General features: G+C 42.3%; 2 protein-coding genes across 8 annotated transcripts in view; both read right to left on the bottom strand.

Annotated features, from left to right (window-relative positions):
• Positions 1 to 323: 323 nt before the first annotated feature.
• Positions 324 to 11,137, bottom strand: VBP1 (VHL binding protein 1). The gene is made up of 6 exons (XM_056359598.1): positions 10,982 to 11,137; positions 6,151 to 6,275; positions 4,996 to 5,062; positions 4,426 to 4,524; positions 2,538 to 2,676; positions 324 to 1,545 (listed from the first exon to the last, which is right to left on the bottom strand). The coding sequence occupies exons 1-6, from the start codon at positions 11,072 to 11,074 to the stop codon at positions 1,475 to 1,477; spliced, it is 594 nt and encodes a 197-aa protein (XP_056215573.1). The 5' UTR covers positions 11,075 to 11,137; the 3' UTR covers positions 324 to 1,474.
• Positions 11,138 to 11,898: 761 nt separating this feature from the next.
• LOC130158624 (phosphatidylinositol-binding clathrin assembly protein-like) overlaps positions 11,899 to 21,843 on the bottom strand; it is a 34,004-nt gene continuing 24,059 nt past the window's right edge. For 2 of the 7 annotated variants that reach the window (XM_056359399.1, XM_056359403.1), the window contains exons 14-21: positions 21,584 to 21,643; positions 21,380 to 21,490; positions 20,359 to 20,475; positions 20,204 to 20,234; positions 19,596 to 19,716; positions 17,446 to 17,502; positions 17,006 to 17,113; positions 11,899 to 16,416 (exon numbers count right to left, since the gene is read on the bottom strand). In XM_056359399.1, the coding sequence (XP_056215374.1) occupies positions 16,402 to 16,416; positions 17,006 to 17,113; positions 17,446 to 17,502; positions 19,596 to 19,716; positions 20,204 to 20,234; positions 20,359 to 20,475; positions 21,380 to 21,490; positions 21,584 to 21,643 (620 nt within the window). In that variant the 3' untranslated portion in view covers positions 11,899 to 16,401. Of the gene's footprint in view, positions 16,417 to 17,005; positions 17,114 to 17,445; positions 17,503 to 19,595; positions 19,717 to 20,203; positions 20,235 to 20,358; positions 20,476 to 20,663; positions 21,110 to 21,379; positions 21,491 to 21,583; positions 21,644 to 21,843 lie in introns of those variants that run through there. The other 5 variants (XM_056359402.1, XM_056359404.1, XM_056359400.1 and 2 more) reach the window with 4 other exon arrangements.

The raw sequence follows: 21,843 nt of genomic DNA, 5'->3' as shown, positions 1-21,843 counted from the left end.
GGAACAAACGGCATTGCCCGAGCCGAGCCCAGGTACTTACCTGTGAGCAGCAGTTAAGGATTCACCTGGCTTACGCCCATTCCTGCAGCTCACCCTCTTTTACAGCCACAGTGCTGTCACAGCCGTTGCTCGTATTCACAAGCTGGGATGTGCTGACTCACGCTGCCCATCTCAATCAAGCCCGTATTTGGCAGCTACACTTGTCACTTTGCTGCTTCAACTGAATTTTTTCACCCCCCTGCCCCCAGTTAAAGGAAGGAAACAAGAGATCAACATCAGATTCATGACCTTCTCCCACCAAGAAAGATGCACAAAAACAGCTGTTTGCCACAACTGTTTAGTTTTACTATTTTAATATCATGAAATAAAAGTACAAAAAATTTACAGGTATATTGTTTCTTACATGAAGATTGAACAGTTAACATTTGCATTTATTTCGCAGCGAAACCTGTATTCTCAGTCACAGAATGTGAATATTAGCCACTGACATCACCACTGAGCATTTCATTTTGGAAAGAGACTGCAGAGGTAAAAGGCAACAATCTTGCAAGGCTTGGTAAGAACCAAAAAAATATTCCAACTGTAAACACCAGAAGTCATGCTTCAGTAAGCCATCCTCACCTAATACAGGTTTCACCACCTGGGAGACTGAGAGCATTAAGACATTTTTTGAACTGGACTTCTTGTCTGAGGGATCATAAATAGGGGGGTTCATGATTACAGGCTATCAGCATTTTGGGGTCCTTGATCAATGCATTTGCAAAAATAAGCAACGTGTGCACATGTATGAAAAAGAACAGGGCGAGATCGCCTGCGGTCTTGACCCAGGCTTGTGCTGTTTACTCCATTTACCACGCTTCTCTGAAGACAAGTCACAAACTCTTGTATGTAAAGTGCTGAGAGTTCAGTAACAGGCAGTTAACTAACCAATAATTATTAAAAACAAGTTTATCCGAAGTGGATATCCAGGAATGCTTGCAGATTGGTGCTGCCAATTAACTGACTGAAACAAAATCCAAGACTTCACTGTATTTTCTGTTTCCTAGAACATTACAGCTGCATGTCTTCCCAGCCCAAATCGACTTCTGACTTCATCTGCTGTACGCAGAGATGCAAAAGGAAACCCCTGCGTTACCTTAACCCGCTAAAATGTCACACTCCATTTCATACATGCCCCTCTCGACTTTTCAGACAAGTGCTCAGGTAGAAACCTACTTACGACAGACTGGCCTGATCAAAATACTAATGGCCTTTGCTGGACTGTGTGGTGCCTTTTCAAATAATTCATTTCATGAAGCATGCACGAAACTAAATTTTGAGTTTACAAATAAATAAAATGGTGCTCACCATTAGTTTTTATATATTTTACCATCAACTGAAATGCTTAAAGTAACTCAGTCCCTTAAGAATGAACTTTGGGGGTGTTTAAATAAAAAGTATTTGGAAATTGAAACCACATTTAAAATTGGCAAAACTATGCTTTGTTTTTTGAAGGGTCTTGCTTGTTTCTTCTCTTTACATCCCAATTATAAACTCTAGCCATATCTGAGGGTGTGTAATTAAGGAAATAATTCATGCATTCAGCAAAGGGGAGGAAAAAAAAAAAAGAAAGAAAAGGGAAAAAGCAGGGTATACAGTTGGCCACACTTCAATCACTTTACCAGTCAATACAGAAACGATTTAATGAAAGAGCCGACTTCATGTAAAGCCTTAACACACAGGAACACTAATAACTGCAACATTTATACCATTTACTCTAAAACCTCCAAAAGGATATAACAGAGAAAGACACTCTCAGTTTTACTCACAGCCATTCTTTTCTGGTTTCAGTCAACCTGCCCCTATCAGGTGTATTTGCCTATTTCGGGCATGCGTAACTTCCCACAGCACTATGGCAGCTTAAGCATCAACCTGAACAAACAGGTAGTTGTGCTTTCATTTACTAAGCTTAATGCCTCAGTTGACGGCTACGCTCATCATTAAAATAGTTTTTAAGTAGCAAGTGTAAAAGAAAATCCCACACCCCTGGAGGTGGTTCGTGATAATACCCCCCCCCCCCCCCCCCAAGTTGAGCAACGCCTCAGCTAGCGCCAGGCTTGCTGCAGCACCTTGGGTTGCCTGCAGAACACCGCAATAGTGGCTCAATCGGGTGTGATCAGCAATAGCCTGAAGAACAATATTCATACGCTTTAGAGGGGAAGGAAGAGTCCCCTTTGCTTTGAAATGGTCCCCTGGCGATCAATCCACAGCACCCATCCACACTTCCAACTCGCTCCCAGTCCAGGTGTGCAACCACCGCAGCAGGTTTTGGGGGACCCAGTGACAAACACAAGCTTTGTGACATCAAACACCAACCCTAAGCTCCGCACTGGAAACACAGTATCCCCTTCTGCTGCTGGGAAAGGTCAGGTTCCTGGAGTGCTACAGAATTTTAAGGGCAGCTAGCCTCAGATAAACGCAACTCCGGAAATGGGTTATTAGCTGTACGTTACCTTTGGTACACACCCCTTCACCCACAGATTAAAAAAAAAGGATACTGACTTCTGTAGTGGTGAACTGATCTCTAAGAAAATCCAGGTCTTCCTCTAGAAGATCAAGGTTTCTTGTGGCTGTTGACAAATTCTTCTCTAACAGAGCCTGAGCTTCATCAATATCGTATTCAAGCATCACATTGGCCTAAGAAAAAGAAAGATCGATAAACACTTTTACTCTTGCATCGTAAGGAATAAGCCGTAGCAGGCTCATTTCGGGCTGTTGTTTATAACTTATCACATTAACAAAAGGCTGTCCTGACAGGCCAAGACAACGAGACTGAAGACAAGCAACACCAGCATCCACCTGAGGCCCCCACCACCTCAGTAACCGAGTAATAAACCCCCCTAGTGACTTAAGCTCTCTTCCTATAGCTAAGCAATATGGGATTTCTCTCCCCGTGTACTGCATTTAGCCTGTCAGGTATCAGTATCTCCAACATATTGGAAAAGCGAGAAACTTCACTTTTCTTAGCAGCACCTTTCAAGTGCCACACAACTCTAGAAACAATTTTTATTGTGTTCAAGATTAACCTTAGGATCTCTGTGTGGAACACTGGCACACAGCCTAATGGCATTGGTCATTAGCAAGAAGTTTTACAGGTATTTAAAGATACACCGAGTACAAAAGCCCTACCCTATATCATGGTGGTTTTTTAATCTACAACTCTTGATTTCAGTAAGAAGCTACCACATGAAGAGATAAAAAGAGCAGTATCGAGTGAAGATGCCCCAGTGAAGCTCTGTGCCACTCAAGAACTGTGCAGTGAGCAGAGCCACAGCCACATACCACTAACTAGACAGGCTCCCAGGAGCACTAAACAGAGCTGCAAGAGAGAGAAGCCATTCTTCTTTTAAAATAGCTAGAAGACATAGTTTCCCCAATAATAATAATATGCACAGCCCCACATGCAGACTGTAAGCAACAAGGAGGATAAAGGCAGAAGGCCAAGAACACCTACATATAATAAACCGCTCATGGCATTTCGTTATAGCTTTTCTGTATAAACCAGCAATAGGATGAACTTCCTGTGTTACAAAATAAACCTGGGATGCTCCATGAAAGTCACCGGTTGTGAATTCTGAAAACAGTCTCCTACAAGCCACAGGTATCGGACAAATCCTTTTAGGATAGGAAAGAAGTGGGAGAGGTTGGGAGTCGCTGCCCAGTGAGTTCGGATGCTGCACATGTCAACAATGTTTCTGTCCTAGCCAAGCAGTTTTGTTTGGCAGCCAACCCAGGGATCTGGGAACATCCCGGATTTAGAAGTCTCACAATAAACATTAGCAGGTGATCTCCACATATAAGGAAGCTTCTGATACAAAGTATCTCAACCTAATACTGCTTAAGGACTTCGGGATCTGTGTTTTGAGCTCAGATCCCACCAGTCTAGCACAAATTCCACTCTAAATGCTGGCAGGTACCTGTGAGTAACAGAAATCCCATCTTTCCCTAAAAACGTGCATGAAAAGGGAAAGCAAGATGCTAAATACAAATAACAGAGAAGATGGGAAGCTACTTGCCAAACTAAGTTATTTTGCTGGGCCCACTCCTATCCCAGGCAACGCTGGATGGTAATTTGAATGACAGAGTGATAGAAGTGATAAAGAAAACATTCATGAAAATGCTTTTTGGAAAGAACAATCCAGCAAAATCACAGTTTCCTGAAGTCTTACTGTTCAGGCACCAAATAAAACTGAACGTGAAGCCTTCACCAGCGCATTGAAATTGTCTCGCTAGATTTGCCCTGCTGACAGGGCACGGCTCTGCTATGCACACATGAACAGTTATGCCCATAGCCACAAGTACAGATGAGACAGCAACGAACACTGTCTTTTATAAGCCCTTTTAAAGTTAGTTAAACAGTTTCAGAGAAAGTTCCATTTTACTTACCCCCAACCACAAACAAACTTTATCTGTAGGAGGAACTGAAGCTTTGCAGTAGAGATTATCTGCCAATAAAAATCTGGTTTCCATTGGATTTGTGGAATCCTTAAGACAAATGATAAAACTTAAAATTGCTATTTTCACTGGAAACTTCTGTCAAAGACACAAAACTTACAGTACAGAGCACACTTTTCTGCTTTTTGCCATCAATACCTTATTAACTTTGGTGGAACTCTATGTAATTTTACTTCAACATTAAAGTTAGAGCTCCAAGAATAACGCATTTTAAAAAGAGAGATATATATATATACACACAATGCAGAAATCTCCATAAAGAATACAGGTGAGGTCAAAGCTTAGCTGCAATCTACACGCTATTAAAAGTGAAGTTTGCATTCCAAACATTAATGTTTTTTGAACTAGCTTTCAAAAAGTACTACATACCTTTAAAAACAATTCTGTTATTTATAAAGGCATATTAAGTGTGCTCTCCAAAACATTTCTTGCAATGTGTTCTGTTAGGGTGGAAAGGTAGTTAGCTTTTCTTATACTCATTAGATATTCAAAATAGTTTACCTTTTTCTTCTGCATGTGTTTTAAAATTTCTAATGTCTGTTTAATTTCAGGAATCTGACTTTTTAGCCTGTGAATTAACAACAGTCATAATTTATTATTTTACAGAGACACAAAGTTTCCTAAACAAGTGATCAGTTTTATTATACAATCCAACCTCCATTTTAAAACTTGAAATGCTTAACATCTTTCCAGGCTTACAAATGCAGATTTGAAAGATATGGCATATAAAGGCACCTCAGCTACAGCTTCACCTGCCTCTTCCCATTCTGTGGCTCACTGGGTTTCTGAAGCGCAGCAATACACACAGCTTTCAAACTGGAACAAACACATACTCACGGTAACAGACAGCTGTTTGCTAAAACGGTCTATTTTTGCCTATTTCTGATCTCCCTGGAGGAGAGGGAAACCTCAGTAGAAATACAGATAAAAACCACTGTAGGTCAAACAAAACAAGTGTGTTTCTTCCGAGGTCCACAAACTATTCTGACCAACAGTTTAGCACTACGAGACTTGACACTGTTAAAACACAAGCTCTCTCCAGAGTCCAGGGCACCCCTTCTCCTTGACAGCCTAGCACAGACGCTGGGGTCCCCAGGCCCTCCCATAGCGAGGACGCTGAGGTCCCCAGGCCCTTCCAGGCCACCCTCCCCTGCAGCCAGCAGGCTCAGACAGCAGCGGCTGCCAAAGCGGCCTCCAGACAGAAACTGCGAGGACTATTTGTCCATGAAAGAAGTTTAATCTAAATAAAACATTACTTGAAGCTTTGAAAATTTTGCTTCTTGCCTAGCTTCACATCAGGACTGAAGCCACTGAAGACAGATGAGATTACTAAACCCGAAGTTACAGGCTTGATACAGTAATCTTTTGACAAAAAAAAGTATTTATACTAGGCTAACAAAATTAAGAGACTATCGCAGTAGGTTTTGGCCTTTAAAGGCTAAGGACCAATTCAGCAATATTGTAAATCCTTTTGCATGTAATTCTCAGGAAGAGGAAAGAAAAAAACCCTGGGCTTTCCTGAAAGCACCGCAAATACTAGGTCTCCTAATGTCCACTTTTTACTTCTTGGGATATGAAAAAAAACACTAGACTTACATTTTTAAAAAAATAGAACTGTGCTAAACATTTCCCAATTCTGCAAAAATTATGACTTACCTCCTTTTCTTTTGAGCAAGATTAAGTTCCAAAAATTTATACTTCTGATACTGCTCATCCAACTTCTTAAGAACTACATCTGCTGTCTCATTTCCAGGCTGTTTCATAAAAGAATCTACATCTTCCTTTAAGGGGAGAAAGAAACCCTCAGTGTTAGAAGAGTTTTACACAAATCCTAGATACAGACATGCTATCATCCCACTGCAGCTGCTAAGTCTAGAGGGGTTTCTACATGAAACAAACTTTGTTTTTTCTGTAGTGAAGCACAAAATCGTTTTGTTTCCTTTCTTACTTAGCCACCTTTTCACTTCCCCCTCCCCCCTTTTTTGGGTAGGAAACTACAGAATAGGTGCAAGGATTATTTCATAACCATATCTGCTAGCACCTTGTTAGTGGCACTTTCAGCCCTGGCCATTGTCAAGTAACACCAAACGGGGATGGATTTCCTCAGACCATGGCTAAACCTTGCTTCCCTACCTGTAAAGCAGGGATAATGCTTCCCTGTGGCTAACCACGTTGCAAACTATTTCACATAAGAGCGATGAAGGAAAAGAATCATGGCCTGATCAAGCATGGTGTAGCAGAGAAAGAGGCAAAGCGAGGGGGGGAAACGGCAGTGTCTGCTCAGGCAGGCTTTATGGTAGTAAACAGCTTCTCTTCCAAAGCTCCTTCTAGAGTCAGCAGGAAGCCAAAGAAACCTCTAGAAAACAATTCCAGCCAGTCCCACCATCGACTGGAAAAGTAGCTGGAGAAGACAGGCCTGAGCAGGCAAGGATGCTGACCTCCACAAGTGCCTCTGGCAAACTCCCAGGAAGCAGTTCATCTGCCTGGGGGCAATGTTCTCAGCCTCCTGAAAGGCACGTGGGGCCAGAGATCAACCACACGGTTCTGTCCTTGACAGCATTTACCTACGCATAATTCAAAAAGGGCCACACTTGTCCGCTGCGGTAATTCTGTCCTTATTTGTCTATATAGCTCTGTAAAATCTGATGGAAGTCTACTATAGGCCTCTTCAGCCTCTCCTTTTCAACCAGGCGTTTCCATTCCATAGCTTCACGTCAGAAAAAGACTCTGATACGTTACTAAAGTAACATCAGACATACAGCTGGTTCCCCTCATTACGACTCCTAAGTTCCCTTGGCTAAAGAAACTTACCATGAAATTACTGAACCTGGTAAGAAGTCACCCACCTTCCTTATCATTAAGGAAGTCTGCAGCAGAAATACAGACTCGACAACAGACTTCAGCAGGCAGCAAGACCTAGGTGGTACAACAGAACTCGAGAACACGTCAGACTAACTAGCCTGAGGAATGCCTTAAGCTACCTCCCAACAACAGAATGAGCAGCATTCCTGCCTCCTGATGAAGCCCCTGGAGAAGCTCTAAGCAAAAAACCCAAGGATTAGATTCGGGCAATTGTTGTAGAAGTGAGGCCTGAGGATGTTCTGAAATGAAACTCCCTCTTGTGGAAGCTGTTCTGCTCACGTAAATCACCCAAGACAGAAAGAAAAAGCAGGTGGGCAACAACTCACCCCACACACTGCCCAGCACCCCACCTCTTCCTCAGATAACGTCTGCTTGTACAGAGAGACAAGACAGAACCCAAGCCCCTCCTGAAACGAAGATGCTGAGAAGTGAACCCAGGCCCTCTGTATACTGGTGATCTCCTACCACTACATAGTGCCCCAGGCGGGCTCAGATTTACCACCCAGGTTTTCCAACTGCAACTTCCAAGCCCCGCTGGGTGGGCTTTTGGCTTGCCTTACCCAACTGCAAGGCTGGGACACGGTCACTGTTCTCAGCTCGAACCAAACAGCTCCGAAGCAGAGCTGGGTGTCAATGCCATTAGGACCCATGCTTCATGGTGTGTCACACCACACCTCACCTGCAGAATGACCTTATGGGCTCTGCAAGGACCTGCCCAAACTCATCTTTATCTTTTCAGGAAGAAAATTCACTGGCAAAACACCATTGTTGCATACCGTAAAGGTAACACAGTCTGCAAACTTCAAGCAAAGCCAGAGGAACACTCTGTAGAAGCCCTGAAATACAGCAGAATAGCACATTTTCATGTGGCCTGATGTTTATCTTCTGAGTGATGATCCAAAAAAAGAGCTGCAGCCACTCACTCTGCTTCTGCGGAGAGCTATCATCACCTATGGGCACATGCAGAGAACAAGACAAAAGGGACAGATTTGCATTCCCTGTTCTCCCACTCCCACACATGCCAAGGAAGGCAGAATAAGGAAGGCATTTTATCTGGAAACATGTGGACAATGGCTCAAAAGAAAACAGAGTTGGAAGTATTATTTGGAGTGGGTTTTAAACTCCAGTAAAAGCCCGAGTTAGTGCTTAATGTCACTTACAATCTGGAGAGGTACAAGAAGCTACAGAGCAATGCCTAAGAAAAGGTATCTGCCATAAAGTGTTTGAAAAGCCTCTACTGAATCAAGACACTCAAAGAAAACATCTTTGAAAATAAGTTTCACTGAAAGACTGCCCCACATAGCATGGGGAGGAGGTGGGGAGTGTGGTGTCTCAAGCAAGTGATCAGCAAGTCTTTATCATCACGACAGTACACAATGTTTTTGAAACAGAGACCTATTTTCTGAAGAAACTACCTGTAGTGAAAACAACTCTCTAGACACTAGTAATTTCACTTTATGGAGCAGAATACCATTAAAATCAGCATATGCTGATTTTGAATAAAAGAGGTCTATTTTAACATCTACATCCAAGTACTCCAAGATCCATCATCAAGGATCTCTTATGAAGAGACATGTGTATTTGATTAGAGCACCTCAAAACCGAGAGCTAGGGTTTTAGCAATGGGGTTTAGATCCAGACACCAGATTACAAAGAACTGAACAGAGGCACAGAACGAGAACAGAACTCGCCCAGGTCGCACGGTACAGCATATGAGATACTTCAGACACAAGTGTCAGAAGGGAACAAGGTGGAACTGAACATGAACTGCATTGACAGCTACTGGCATGAAAATGAGGGATGTGACAAATAACCAGCCTCAACAAACACTGTGAGGGTATCTCCTGCTCCCTGCCAGGGTGGTCACCTCCACTGTGGAGTCAGCACAGTACCACAGGTTCTCCTCTATCATGACGATCATGAGGTCTTGCAGGGCAGCTGAAGTCATGGCCCTTTCCTTTCGCTTGCATCTACATTAGTCTCCCATAAGGAGGTGGAAAGAAGGTAGCTGCCAGTAGCAACAGCTTTAATCCCAATAAGATTTGCCAGACCACAATAATTGTTAGAGAATATAAAGAAAAGCAGGACCTGGATGCACTGAAAACAAGTGTGCTGTACCCCTTTGTTCAGGGCCTATGCCCTAGTAAGACACAGGTAATACAAGCACTGCACTACACCTAGACATACCAAAATGCAAGTCAAATCCATTTATTTCTATAAAAGCAACCACACCTAATCGGTCCAAGTAGCTCTGGTAAAGATAACAAGACAGATCTGAGAAATACAGATCTTCAAAGTCCAAGAAAATCCCAGTAATAAAGCAGTACAATAAAGAGCATTCAGGGCAGATATCTGCTGTTTCAAGATGACACCGAGGCAGGCAGGTATAGCCACTTGGATCGATACATATTGATCAAACAACATAAAGTAGCAATCAAGGCAAGCTAGCTTATAGCAGAAAGCGAACAACAGATAATTTCAACATCATGTCATTCTGTAAGTCGATGAATTCTTCTTTTCAACCAGTCAACAGAATTATTAGATGCCTGGTAAATGACCTTTTTAAAGTCAGATAAAGACGTTCTGCCTGTTTCCCAAAAGACACACATCTGTCGGTTTTTGAGGAGTCAGGAAACCTGGCTGGACACCGCGGTGGCTTCCGAAGAGCGATGCCGCTCAGCAGTCAAGAACAAGCCGACGCGAGGAAGGCGCAGGGAAGGGCGCCAGGAGCGCGGGACGGCGCTGCCCGAGGTGATGCAGGCAGGCACCGGGAGGAGCCGTGGCTCGGCCCGAGGTGATGCAGGCAGGCACCGGGAGAAGCCGTGGCTCGGCCCGAGGTGATGCAGGCAGGCACCGGGAGGAGCCGTGGCTCGGCCCGAGGTGATGCAGGCAGGCACCGGGAGGAGCCGTGGCTCGGCCCGAGGTGATGCAGGCAGGCACCGGGAGGAGCCGTGGCTCGGCCCGAGGTGATGCAGGCAGGCACCGGGAGGAGCCGTGGCTCGGCCCGAGGTGATGCAGGCAGGCACCGGGAGGAGCCGTGGCTCGGCCCGAGGTGACCCAGGCAGGCACCGGGAGGAGCCGTGGCTCGGCCCGAGGTGACCCAGGCAGGCACCGGGAGGAGCCGTGGCTCGGCAGGGTGACGGGGGCTCACTCGCCACACGCTCCTCGCTGGTGTGCGAGCTGGCCAGGGAAATAGCACGGTAACGCTTCAAAGGGGGATTTGAGCTCACTGTAAAGTGCCTTAATCCTTAATAACGCCAAGGCAGACTCTATACAAAGCGGATCCACCCCATGGAATCCCTCAGGGCCGAGGCACCGCCCGCCCCCGGCGCTGAGGCGCTCGCCCGGTTCGGAGGGGAGCGCGGCAGAACGGGCCGGGCCCGCGGGGCAGCCGGGGGGAGCGGCGGGGCGGCCCGGGCTGGCAGCTCCCACTCGGCCCCGCAGCGGGACGGGCCGTGAGGGGCAGCCCCGCCGGTCGCGCTCCCTCAGGCGCCGCCCGCTCGCCAGGCCGCGGCCCCGCCGCAGGTACCGCCTCGCAGGGGCCGGGCCCAGCCGCCGGAACGCGGCCCCCATCTCCCCCCTCCCCCCCGCCAACCCGCCGCCGGGGCGCGGAGCCGCCGCTCACCACGAAGACCGCCTCGGGGATGCCGAGGGGGCCGCGCTTCTCGCCCGCCGCCGCCTCGCCGCACCCCGTCTCGCCGCTGGTGGCCGCCGCCATCTTGGGGAACCGATGGTGCGCGCGCGGCCTTCGCCGGGACGCCGCCGCGGTACGTCATCACGCCAGCGCCGAGCGCGGCCCCACCCATTGGCTGTCGGGCTTTGAGTGACGCGCCGAGGCGCAGGCGGGAATGAGGGCGGTAGGCGGGGCGGTGGCCGGCACGAGGCGGTGCCCGCTGCCTGCGGCGAGGCGCGGCTGCGCCCCATAGCACGCGTGTGCCTGCGCCTGCCGTCCCCGCGCCCGGCACCGCTCGGGTAGAACAAGCCGAGCCCGCCGCCGCCGCCTCGTTACTCCGTACGTTCTGTGCGGTGCGCCGCTGCGGAGGCTGAGCGGCAGCGTCTGCCCGGGCGGTACGCGCCGTGTCCCCGGCGCCGCCCCGGGGGGCGCAGGGCCCGCGGGAGAAAGGGCGGCCACGGTGCTGCCCCCACGCTGGCACCCGACCTACCACCGCCACGAAACCCAAAAGCAGCTGTTCGAAAGGCGGTGGCCGAGGCGGCCCCGTCGGGGAGGAGGAGCCGCAGCTACCGGGAGTAAAGGCTCCGCGGGGAGAACGTTCCGCGCCGCCGCTCCTTGATGCGGAGGGCTTACACGGCCACGGGCGGCGCGGCGGCAGCCTCCGCGCCCCCCACCGGGCCCGGGGAGCCGGACACGGCGGCGTTGGGGCCCGGTGACCGAGCCCCACCGATCACCGAAACCAGGCGCACCCCCGCGTAAATCCCAAGGGAGCGGAGTAATTGCTTCGGCAGCCCCGCAGCCGTTGCCGTGAGCATCACACGGAGCCCTAAGCCCGAGCACCGCCTAAAGAACGAGCACAGACACGCACACACCTTGCATGTGCCAAAGTTTATTTTTTTTTTCCAAAACTTGTTTCATCAAATAATTGGATATGAGCAGTTTTTAAAAAACAAACAGTTTGTGTATTAACAAATTGTGAAGTTCCGCAATTAAAATACCGACACAGCCAGTCTTGTGCTTAGGCTTTTTTTTTTTTTTAAAAAAAAATTAATTCACAGAACATAAACCCTCAAAAATTTTTTTCCAGTTTGTGGCTAGTATATTTTCCGCACATTCTGTATTCTTATAAAATGAAGGAACTCACGTAAAGGAAGAGCTGTACAAGAATACATCTGAAAAAATGCCTGAACAACCTAAATTATAGTAGCTCCTTTTAAATAAATATCCAATAAAAGGCACAAACCTGTTATGGGGAAAAACATAACATACAAAACGAGACCTATTAAATAAATAATGTAAAGTGGGGCTGGGGGTGAGGGAAATCTGTTCCAGCACCTATTTTGTCATTGCTCCGAGATGACATTCCAGCCAAACATTTGGTAAAGTATTCAACTCGATCACAAGGATACATGTTTGAGATCTACTGAAAGATCTGATGTTACAATTCCTGCTGTAACTGTACCAGCTACTACAATCTCTTTAAATAAACGATCATGAGAATCTGCATAAAAGTAGCGATGCAGTGATTTATATAGATTAATGACAAGTCAGATACATCTTCAGAGTAATAGCAACAGGTTTTCTATATTCCTAGCTATCAGTAATGTATAAATGATAACGTAGTTTCCATTGCTCAAAAATATAATCTTTTAAATGGAAATAAATGACTGATACACAGTGCCTTTAGATGTTGTCCTTACAATACAAACTACTCAAAACAAAGTTTTCCTTTTTATGTACAAATTAAGCACAAGCACCGATCCACAGTGCATACTATTCTAATTGTAACCCCACCCTCCCTGCCACACATCAAAAAACCCAGATGGGGATACACCCTGTATTCAGTCTTGTAGTCAGAAGGGTTTTTAATTGGGGTTTCTTTGTGTGTGTTTGGTTTTGTTTTATAAACAGAAGTCCATTTGTTATTTGTTTACCTACAAGTATCCCACCACTATGTGCACAGAACTGAGATTTCTCTAGTACGTGTCCAAAATTAAAAAAAAAATAAAAAATAAATCAGTAACTTCTTGGAGGTGAAGTCAAACTATACCTAGAGAACATTAGAAAACCCCAGTTATTTCAAAAGAGGTACACTTTCAAGTCCAACAGGCCTAACACAATCAGCCTTTCCAAATCCCCCCAGAAGTTATCTTATGGTATATCCCATGAAAGACAGCCTCCCTGTAGCAGCACCAAGTCCCAACAGTTAGGCTCGAGTGACCCGCTAGAGTACAACAATGCCAAGCGCACAGCATACTTTAAAGTCGTCACTCCATGCTTGTCCGAACAAGGAGGAAATCTTAGTTATCTGCTTTCTGAAGTATTCAGAACAGGATTCTGATCAAACCAGTTGGAAGGAAACAAAAGGGAAAGTCACATTTATATACATCTCTCTTCAGTGTTTTACTCATCACAACTACTATTTGCAGCTCTTGTGAGCTACCACAGTTAGCCTCAGCAACAACCTTCGTCTTCAAAGTGGTTTTCTGGAGAACTTGTTTTCTGAGCAAATAAAAGCTCTGACGGCAGCCCAAGTTGTTGGTGGGGTTTTTTTTAAAACTTATGTATGAACTACATTATTTAAAAGACAGCACTCTGCCATTTTATGCGTTCCAACATGTGCACAAGGAAGGGACTGGCAAGAAGGAGCCCTGTGCCCTTTCGTGCAGCAAGAAGCAAGTAAATCAGTTTTTTTTCTTCATAAGGATCCATCTGAAAGCTGTGTTTCAATGTACCAAACATTCTGAACGAGACTAAAAAGAAGGTAGCTTATAAAGTTTTTAGGATGTACTTTGTGGCTGTTTCTCCTTTTTTAATACTAAATGAATTGGTATCAGACAGCTTTGCTACAAGAAAGCATACCAAAGCAGCATTAAAAAATCCAGAGCAAATCAGAAGTAGTGCAAACTATACCTAGTACTAAATCCATTTCTGAGCGAAGTACACTCCAGATATTCAGAATGCTCTGCAATAAAGTTTAACAAATATATACTGTTTGCCAGGCATTTATTTGCATATTTTATTAAAATAATGGATTATTACTTAATACAACTCAGTATGAGAAAGAGACCTAACAGCTTACAGTGCCAGAAACTGCCTGCTTGTAGCGCCCTCAGCTCTGTCATTAATGCCCAGACATTTATTACTACAGGTACTGGTCTAATTTGAACTCAAGACTTTTCAATGCTGAATAAATCAATGGAATTCACTATTTCCAAAACAAACAGTCCCCTCAACACAATGACCCATTCTAAATGGCATCTATTCCCTCATCACGTGGAGGGTAACTATAGGCACTGAATAACTCATTGGCTTAAAATTGTACAATTGTTCAACCCAATAAAGGTGGATTAAAGCTTGAAGCCCTTTGTAATTCAGACTTGAACATCACATTGCTATATAATGGTCCAAATTCTTTTTTTAAAAAAATCAAAATCAAAATCAATACACATTCAGAAACTCAAAGAGTTTTAGATTTCTACAAGGTTACATTTCCCAGGAAGTTAGTGGTTACAGATTCCAAAGGTTGGGAGGTGGATTTTTAATTTTGTTTCTTTTGAGCCGTTTCACTTGGCAAAAATATTTCCATAGGGTTAAGAAATACTACTTTTGCACTCTTTGGGCAGAATTAAGCGTTTAGAAAAAGGCTTGTTCCCACTGTGAAGAAGATGCTGTATTTTAGAAATTCTCTACAGGACAGTTTGACAAGATTCTCAGGCCTATTTGCATTTACAGTGAGAGTCAGAGATATTTCTGCACTTACAGACTCTCCAGAAGATAAAAGACATGCTACTCTGGAGGTCTGTTTATTTTAACAATAGAAAACTATTCATTTTTTGAAAATTCAGCTTTAATATTATCATTAGTAAAGTCATTTTACAGGAGAGCTTTTCGCTGTGTTCTGCCACAAAACTTCTGGAAGAAAGGTTGCTCCCAATTCCATTTATTATTTGTAGTTGTTGTTTTTTAATGCTATCAGGTTTTACCAGACACTGAAAAATACAAGATAAGGCATTTTCAAAGCCGATTTCAGATTTGGAGGAAGATTGTAAAATACAAAAGATGTGCCAGAAGTCTCTATACATCTGACCCATCATGAATAGCGTACTTCATAAATTAGCTGATGTAAAAGATTTTCCTCTCAAAAGGAGTCCGGATTTCTTAACATAGCATTTTTACCTTGACATTACTACAGATGAAAAAGATTACTGCAGCATTAAAGAAAAGTTTATCTAAAAGTCTGCACATATTTACACATTTAAAAATAATTACTTTTATATGGTTTACAGCTAGGTTTGTATTTCAGAAAAGCAGCACAAGCTATTCTCTACAGCTGGATAATTTCAGTATAGTTGCCAGTTCGCAAGTGTCAGCACTATTGCAAAGTTTGCTTCTTTTGACCTCATGGATTAAAAAAAAAATGTAATTGGATCTCTTGCCTCTTTCGCAGTTAGCAACATGATTTTCTAACTGCTTCCATTTGCTGTTCTTAAGGATACCTTCACTCACTGGCCACCAAAGCTACTCTCCCTTGAGCTATGAAAAATGCTAACTGCAGAGAAGATACTCGATGGAAGTGCAGCTACAGACACCTGTTGGAGGCTGCACATGCTGTTCCGTAACACACTTGTTTCCCCTACTCCACCACAGACTTTCAGCCTGTATCAGAGCCTGGCTCTTTAAACTAGCCATGTAACACTGACATACCAATGGAGCAATTTATTTTTTTTAATATATATATGTATATATATAATATGTATATATCTTGTTGATTCACAGCATTTCAAACTCACATTATAAAGTTTGCAAATTACTATAAGCTATTCTAATTTGAAAAAGCTGTCTGATTTCACACAATATTTTCCTTATGATAATGCAAGCATTGCTCTATCAGAGTATTTATTAGAGCACATAAAAATTTTATTGCTCAACTTCATCTGTCTTGTGTCTTGGTTACAACAGCCACAAAATTTATGGAAAAAATAAATAGCTTTGACATCCTCAGGTAACTTCCTAAGGTAATCCACTGATGAGTAAGGTTGTAGAGCAATCACGTAACCCCTCTTCTCATTATTGGAGATGATACATAATCCATCTTGCACCTTCCGAGTCAACCTCAAAATACAGTTTTCTGCTGAGCAGTTAAAAAAGGTAAAAAAAAAAAAAATAAATCAGTGAACAAACATTACTTCACACTGCAGTGACTATTATAAACAAGAATCTCTAAAGCATTGCAATTCAAAATAGTATTGTATTACACAGGCAAGAAACAGTTGCCCTGCTCAGGAATACATCATGGGAAGATTGAAATGCAGTCTTTTCTTTTTTTTACCAGTATTTGGTTGTTCTCACATCTTGCTGCTTTGGCGGCTCTACATAAACTGTATCTGTGAAGCAGAGATTACATATTAATGCCACTTACATAACACATGATTTCTCAGTGTTTTAGAATTATGAATTTACTCAACTGCCTTGTTACTTGCAAGTTAAGACTATTGGCTTTGGCATTTCAAAACATCCCTGAAGAACATAAAGACCAACATATCTGGATGACAGGAGTACACAGTTTCTTCAACTTAAGTGAGCTCTTGTCCATGCCTTTTTTATTGCCTTACCAGCTGATCCTTCAGAAAGCTTTCACCACTGCTCTAGTCAGTATGACTAAACCAAGTATCCAGCTAATGTCATAAGAAGTTTAAATTCTATGTGTCTTCACCACTCCCATTTTCTTAATATTGACACAGAGAAAAAAGTTAGCCACTAAATATTTAAATTTTACTTTCTTCCTTGCTTCCTACATATGCATGCTCACACCATCTGAATTTGCCTCCTTGCCAGCAAAAGCTGTTGCCTTTAACTGAGGAATCCTTCACTTTCAAAAGCAGAAATATATTCTAAGCCCTTCAGGAAGCATTTGGTTGCTTTTACCAAGACTAAAGTTTCAGTACGGTCTCAAGATTAAAGAAAACAGTTCACCTGAGTTTCAGAAACAGGTGCAAAAGGATTTGTTGGCCTTAAACCCGGCTGCGTATACATCATTGACTGAGGTGCCATCAAAGGAGCAGCTCCAACCTGAGGAGGTACCTGTTAGAAAAACAAAACCCCCACAAAACACATATATAAAATTCAAACTACTTCTAGAAGACACAACTTTTTGCATTCTAAGTTAGTAGAAAAAAAGCCTATAGACACACACATGTAGTAAAGTTAAAACTTTTAAAAAAACTCACTGTATTAAATTTAAAGTAATCTCATCCAATGCAGTGTAAAAAAGCTATCAGATTTCACACGCTATTGACCTTATGAAACAGTACATGTAAGTTGCAGGGTGATTTGAGCACAACAGTGCCTGCCATGCAACTCACTAGAGGACACAACTAGGTTTTTCAGGAATATAAGACAATCACATTTCTTACCATTCCATATACAGGCACTTGAGGCGTGGTCAATGGGTATGTGATAGGAGCAGGTACCTTCAATGAAGACAATTTTCACGTATTTTAGATAAGCTCAGACATACTAGTAATATATATATAAAACCATGACAAATATGTATTTTTCATTGCTTTAAATAACCAATGTATTTACAAGAAATGGACTTACATATCCAGGATAGTGTACTCCATTCTGGCACAGCAAAAGGAGTAAGGACAGAAAATTATTTAAGGAGGTATTCAAACTGGAAATTCTAACCAAGGGATGGATTCAAGTCCAGTACCATAACTGTCTGTAATTATACTCAACCGATTTATTAAAACAATTAGAATGGGAGGAAAAAAGTGCAACGGCAATAACATCAGCAACTATGCCTGTTAATTTAAGATAGGTTCCCTGCCTAGAAATCTATCAATAATACTACTTAAAGCAAAAATCGAAATTTTACCAAATCTAGACAGATTTGAGTATATTGCTCGCATAAACATGGTGTGAGAAGCTTTTAGATGGCATGGCATGCAATACGCCTTTGTCCTCCCACTACACGTGAGAAGGGCATAGAAAAAACCCAAGCCAGTGACCATTCAGCTTAAGAAACTAATAGCAAAATATGTTTAGTCAGGTAAATGTTGCTCACATACTAACTTCTGATGTCTGCAACATATCACAATAAGAAAAAAAAAAAAAAAGGAGCATCCTATGCCAGCAATAACTTATATCAGGTTATGTTCACAGGCACAGTGATGCATGCACTTCATATGGCCATGCATTGTTAAGTAATGCTAGTGATATTAAAAATGGAGTGCTAATTAGAGTACTTCACTATGAAAGACTATGCAGACTACACATGAACTGGAGGGTTAGTACCCTGAATGCCACAGATCAAGCCAGGACAGTTAGACCTTTTCAATACTGGAGCACTGATTTTAAAGACACTCATAACTGAGCTAGTCATTTGCATCATAGTTTGTCAGAATTCCAAGTAAATGAGTGAGCAGATACCTGGCATAAAAGGCTTAGACCAGAAAGTATTAAACATGAACACATGAAATAGAAACACAAAACCCAAATCCACAGCGATCAGTGTGCCAAGGTGCCCTCTATCTTTCCGAAATAAAAATGCATCAGCACCAACAGCATGTTCTAGAGCACCAGGAGGGGATAAATAGATTTTATGGTCTCAGAAATCTCACATAAAAGTGCTATACAACTGAGAGATCCTCTCATACAGAATTTTTGAGTTTTGGTTTCGAGTCCACTACTGAATTTAATATTCTGTTCAACTTTGGTAATTCTGAATGAACATACTCACATAAGATGAGGAAAATGGGCATTACAGGCAAAACTATAAATATTGTAAAATAAAGTCAGACAGCAGTCCAAAAATTCAAAGCAAATGTGGTAATTACCCTAGTTGTATGTACGTATAACCAACATGAACATTCTACTTCCCTCTAAGGCAGCTTTATTTCAGAAGTGGTTCATATTTGTATGAATATGTATGAATAGAAGATACTTGAAAAAAAAAATCTCTTCTATAAGCATAGGAAAACTCAGTTGCCTACAAATATCCGCCCAAGGAATGAAAATTCTTCATTTAAATAACGATAAAACTTCCACTTAGTATTTTATACTGTGTTAAAAATACAAAGTTGCTGCTGAGCATTTTCAAAATTCCAAAGTGCTGCCTGGCCTAATAATTAGGATGCCTTGCAGGAGCTGTAGCAGTGTTTCATGTGATAAAACTGAAAAAGGAGTGAAAACTGGAAGGAACAGCAGTTTTGCCCTTGAAACACATTCTGGTGCGTGTATGGATGTGAGAGGATCTCAAACATGCACATCAAATTTTCAGGTTTGGGGTCATTTGCTTCAATTCAAAAAGAACTTATGAGATGAGATATGTCTCAAGTGAAAGGCTGGTTATTTAAGTCTTTCATGGACAAATTTTACAGTTAGGGGAAATAACACACACTAAAACCCCTACCTCATCCAGCTTGAGAGGTGATCCTACACGCATTCCCCCCTGCCCCCAAGTCTTGTCCCAAACAGCCTTTGCTAATGCTTAAGTTACTTCAAGCAAGGAATTAGCATTTATGAAAATGAAACATGATTCAAGTAGTACAGAAATTACCATATGTGGAATAGTGGGTAAGGGAGTAGGGTTCCACGTGGTTGATGTGCTTGTTTTTGCTTGCCAGTTTGTTCCACCAGTAAGTTTTTTCTCTGTGGGCTGGGTCCACTGCATATCTGATCTGAAATGAAAATGTGGTGTTAGTTTTCACAGAGAGTCAACAGCTAGAGTAACAACAACATAACAGAAAATCAAAACATGCCTTAATACACAGCTGAAATCTATGGTTGCAAGAAACACTCAGGATTTCAGTAACTACTTCTATATCTGTTCCAGTAAATATGAAGTCTGGGGGTTCTGTTTTGTGTTAAAAGTAAACTATCATTACAGCACTGTACAGCATGATGATTAACTACAGTTTTATGTAACTGCAAGTTTTTTTATGGTGCTTCATAAAAATACAGCAATTGAGAAACTGAAGTGAATTACTTCAAAAGTTAAGGTTGACTGTGTTATGGTGACTGACCGCAAACTCACTGTTTCAATGCTGTTCTTGGTACTTCATTACTTTCAAGAGTTGAGACTCTTGCCATGTTAGTACTGGTAAACTGTGCCAGAGGCTACCAAATAATCATGTGACAATATTATAAATACATATTTGCACTTACTTTTTGGATGGAGTTCCTCCAAAGCCAAGATCTGGGGGGAAGGAGAAACCGACAAAATCCCTAAGTATTTTTAATTTATTTAGGGGGGGGGGGGCAGGGGGGGAAGCTTGTTTTGTTTTCAGTAGCAAATGGGATAGTTAAAGCTTCACACTTACTTCCCACTAGATTAGCCAGTGAAGAATCAAGGTCATTTGCAAAAATTTTTCCACTTTGCTGGCTGGCTAAAGCGGCTTTTTGATTTTGTGGTGGTACTGTGGGTTGCAATACATCATCTAGAAAGTTAAAAACTAAACAAAGAACATAAAAGCAACTGTTGACAAATCAGTTATATTGCATTTAATAGAAAAACACATCCATATGCCAGGGAGGTATTTTCTTTATAGAACGCTAAATAGTTTGAGTATCTATATGCAAAGTTTCAACATGCTGGAAGTGTTTAAGGCTCAGACAGAAGCATAGCTTAGCCTCTTTCTTTTTTATGGAATACTATATTGTAGCTATTAATCTAGTACAATCTTTAATTTTACTTCAGCAGTGACTGATGGTATTTTTGAATTAAGATGAATCTCCCCTAAAACTGAAGAACGGTTGTTAAAGATAGTGTTACAAGAGCACTTGGAAACAATATAGCAGTAATTTCATGATACTGCTAGCACCCTGAATGTACACAAGAGTTCCTTTGCTATACGTTCCTAAGGACATACAGCAATACATTCACATAGCAAAACAGCACCAAGCAAGAGAAAGATCATAACTCAGCTACTCTTCAAGCAACAAATACATGCAACCAGTTTCGCATTTTTCTAAGTACAACTCCACTCAATGAAGTTAGAGGGAACTCTATGTATCTATATGTATCAAGAGAAAGCACTGAAGTCATACCCACTGAAAACAGAATAATGTAAGCTTACCCGTTAAGAGGTATCCAGTGGGCCACATTCAAAGTTCATTCCCCCAAAAAGAGAGGAAACAGTTATTACACAGTATATGAGATTAGTCAAAGCTAATTTTAAAGTAAATAACTACAATTCAGTTGATTGCCTGTTATCTTATCAGCCCTATAATCAGCTTGCAAATGTATTACATTATTAGATTTTGAACTGCAATAGCAATTATGCTAAATTGTTAAGCAACTGTTGCCTGTAGGGTGTAAATTAGTCATAAGGTAGTTTTTACCACTTGTAGTCCTGTACTCTGGTGCTGTAGATTTTCCTCCAAAAACAGCATCAAAGTCCACATTAATTGTTGAAGAGGTGGTACTTGGAGGAGCTGAATGAAGAGGAAAACCTAGGGAAAAAAAGTTTAGAGCAATTAAACCCATGGAGCAATATAACTTATTACAATGAAACCAGAATGTTTACTAAAAGAAAAGAAAATTACCATCAACAGTCAGAGGATGATACAGAGAAGCGTATGTAGGTTTATGACCACTAAAGTCATCTTCATAAAAAGAAAGAGAAGAAAATAAGATCAGTTAAAAAGAGAAAAAGGAAGAGGGACCCAAGAATTAAGTCTGCCATTAAAAAATAAGAATTTAAGTAATAAAAAAGGAAGCTTTTAAAATTTATTTAACAAATTTGAAAAGCTCAAGTAACTCCTGCATTCCCCATTACAAAATAGAAAGGAGGCTGCAGTTTGAA

The sequence above is a fragment of the Falco biarmicus genome, chromosome 14, assembly GCF_023638135.1.
Source record: "Falco biarmicus isolate bFalBia1 chromosome 14, bFalBia1.pri, whole genome shotgun sequence".
NCBI lineage: Eukaryota > Metazoa > Chordata > Aves > Falconiformes > Falconidae > Falco > Falco biarmicus.
Note: the sequence above shows the minus strand (reverse complement) of the source record. Positions and strands in the feature narration are given on the sequence as shown.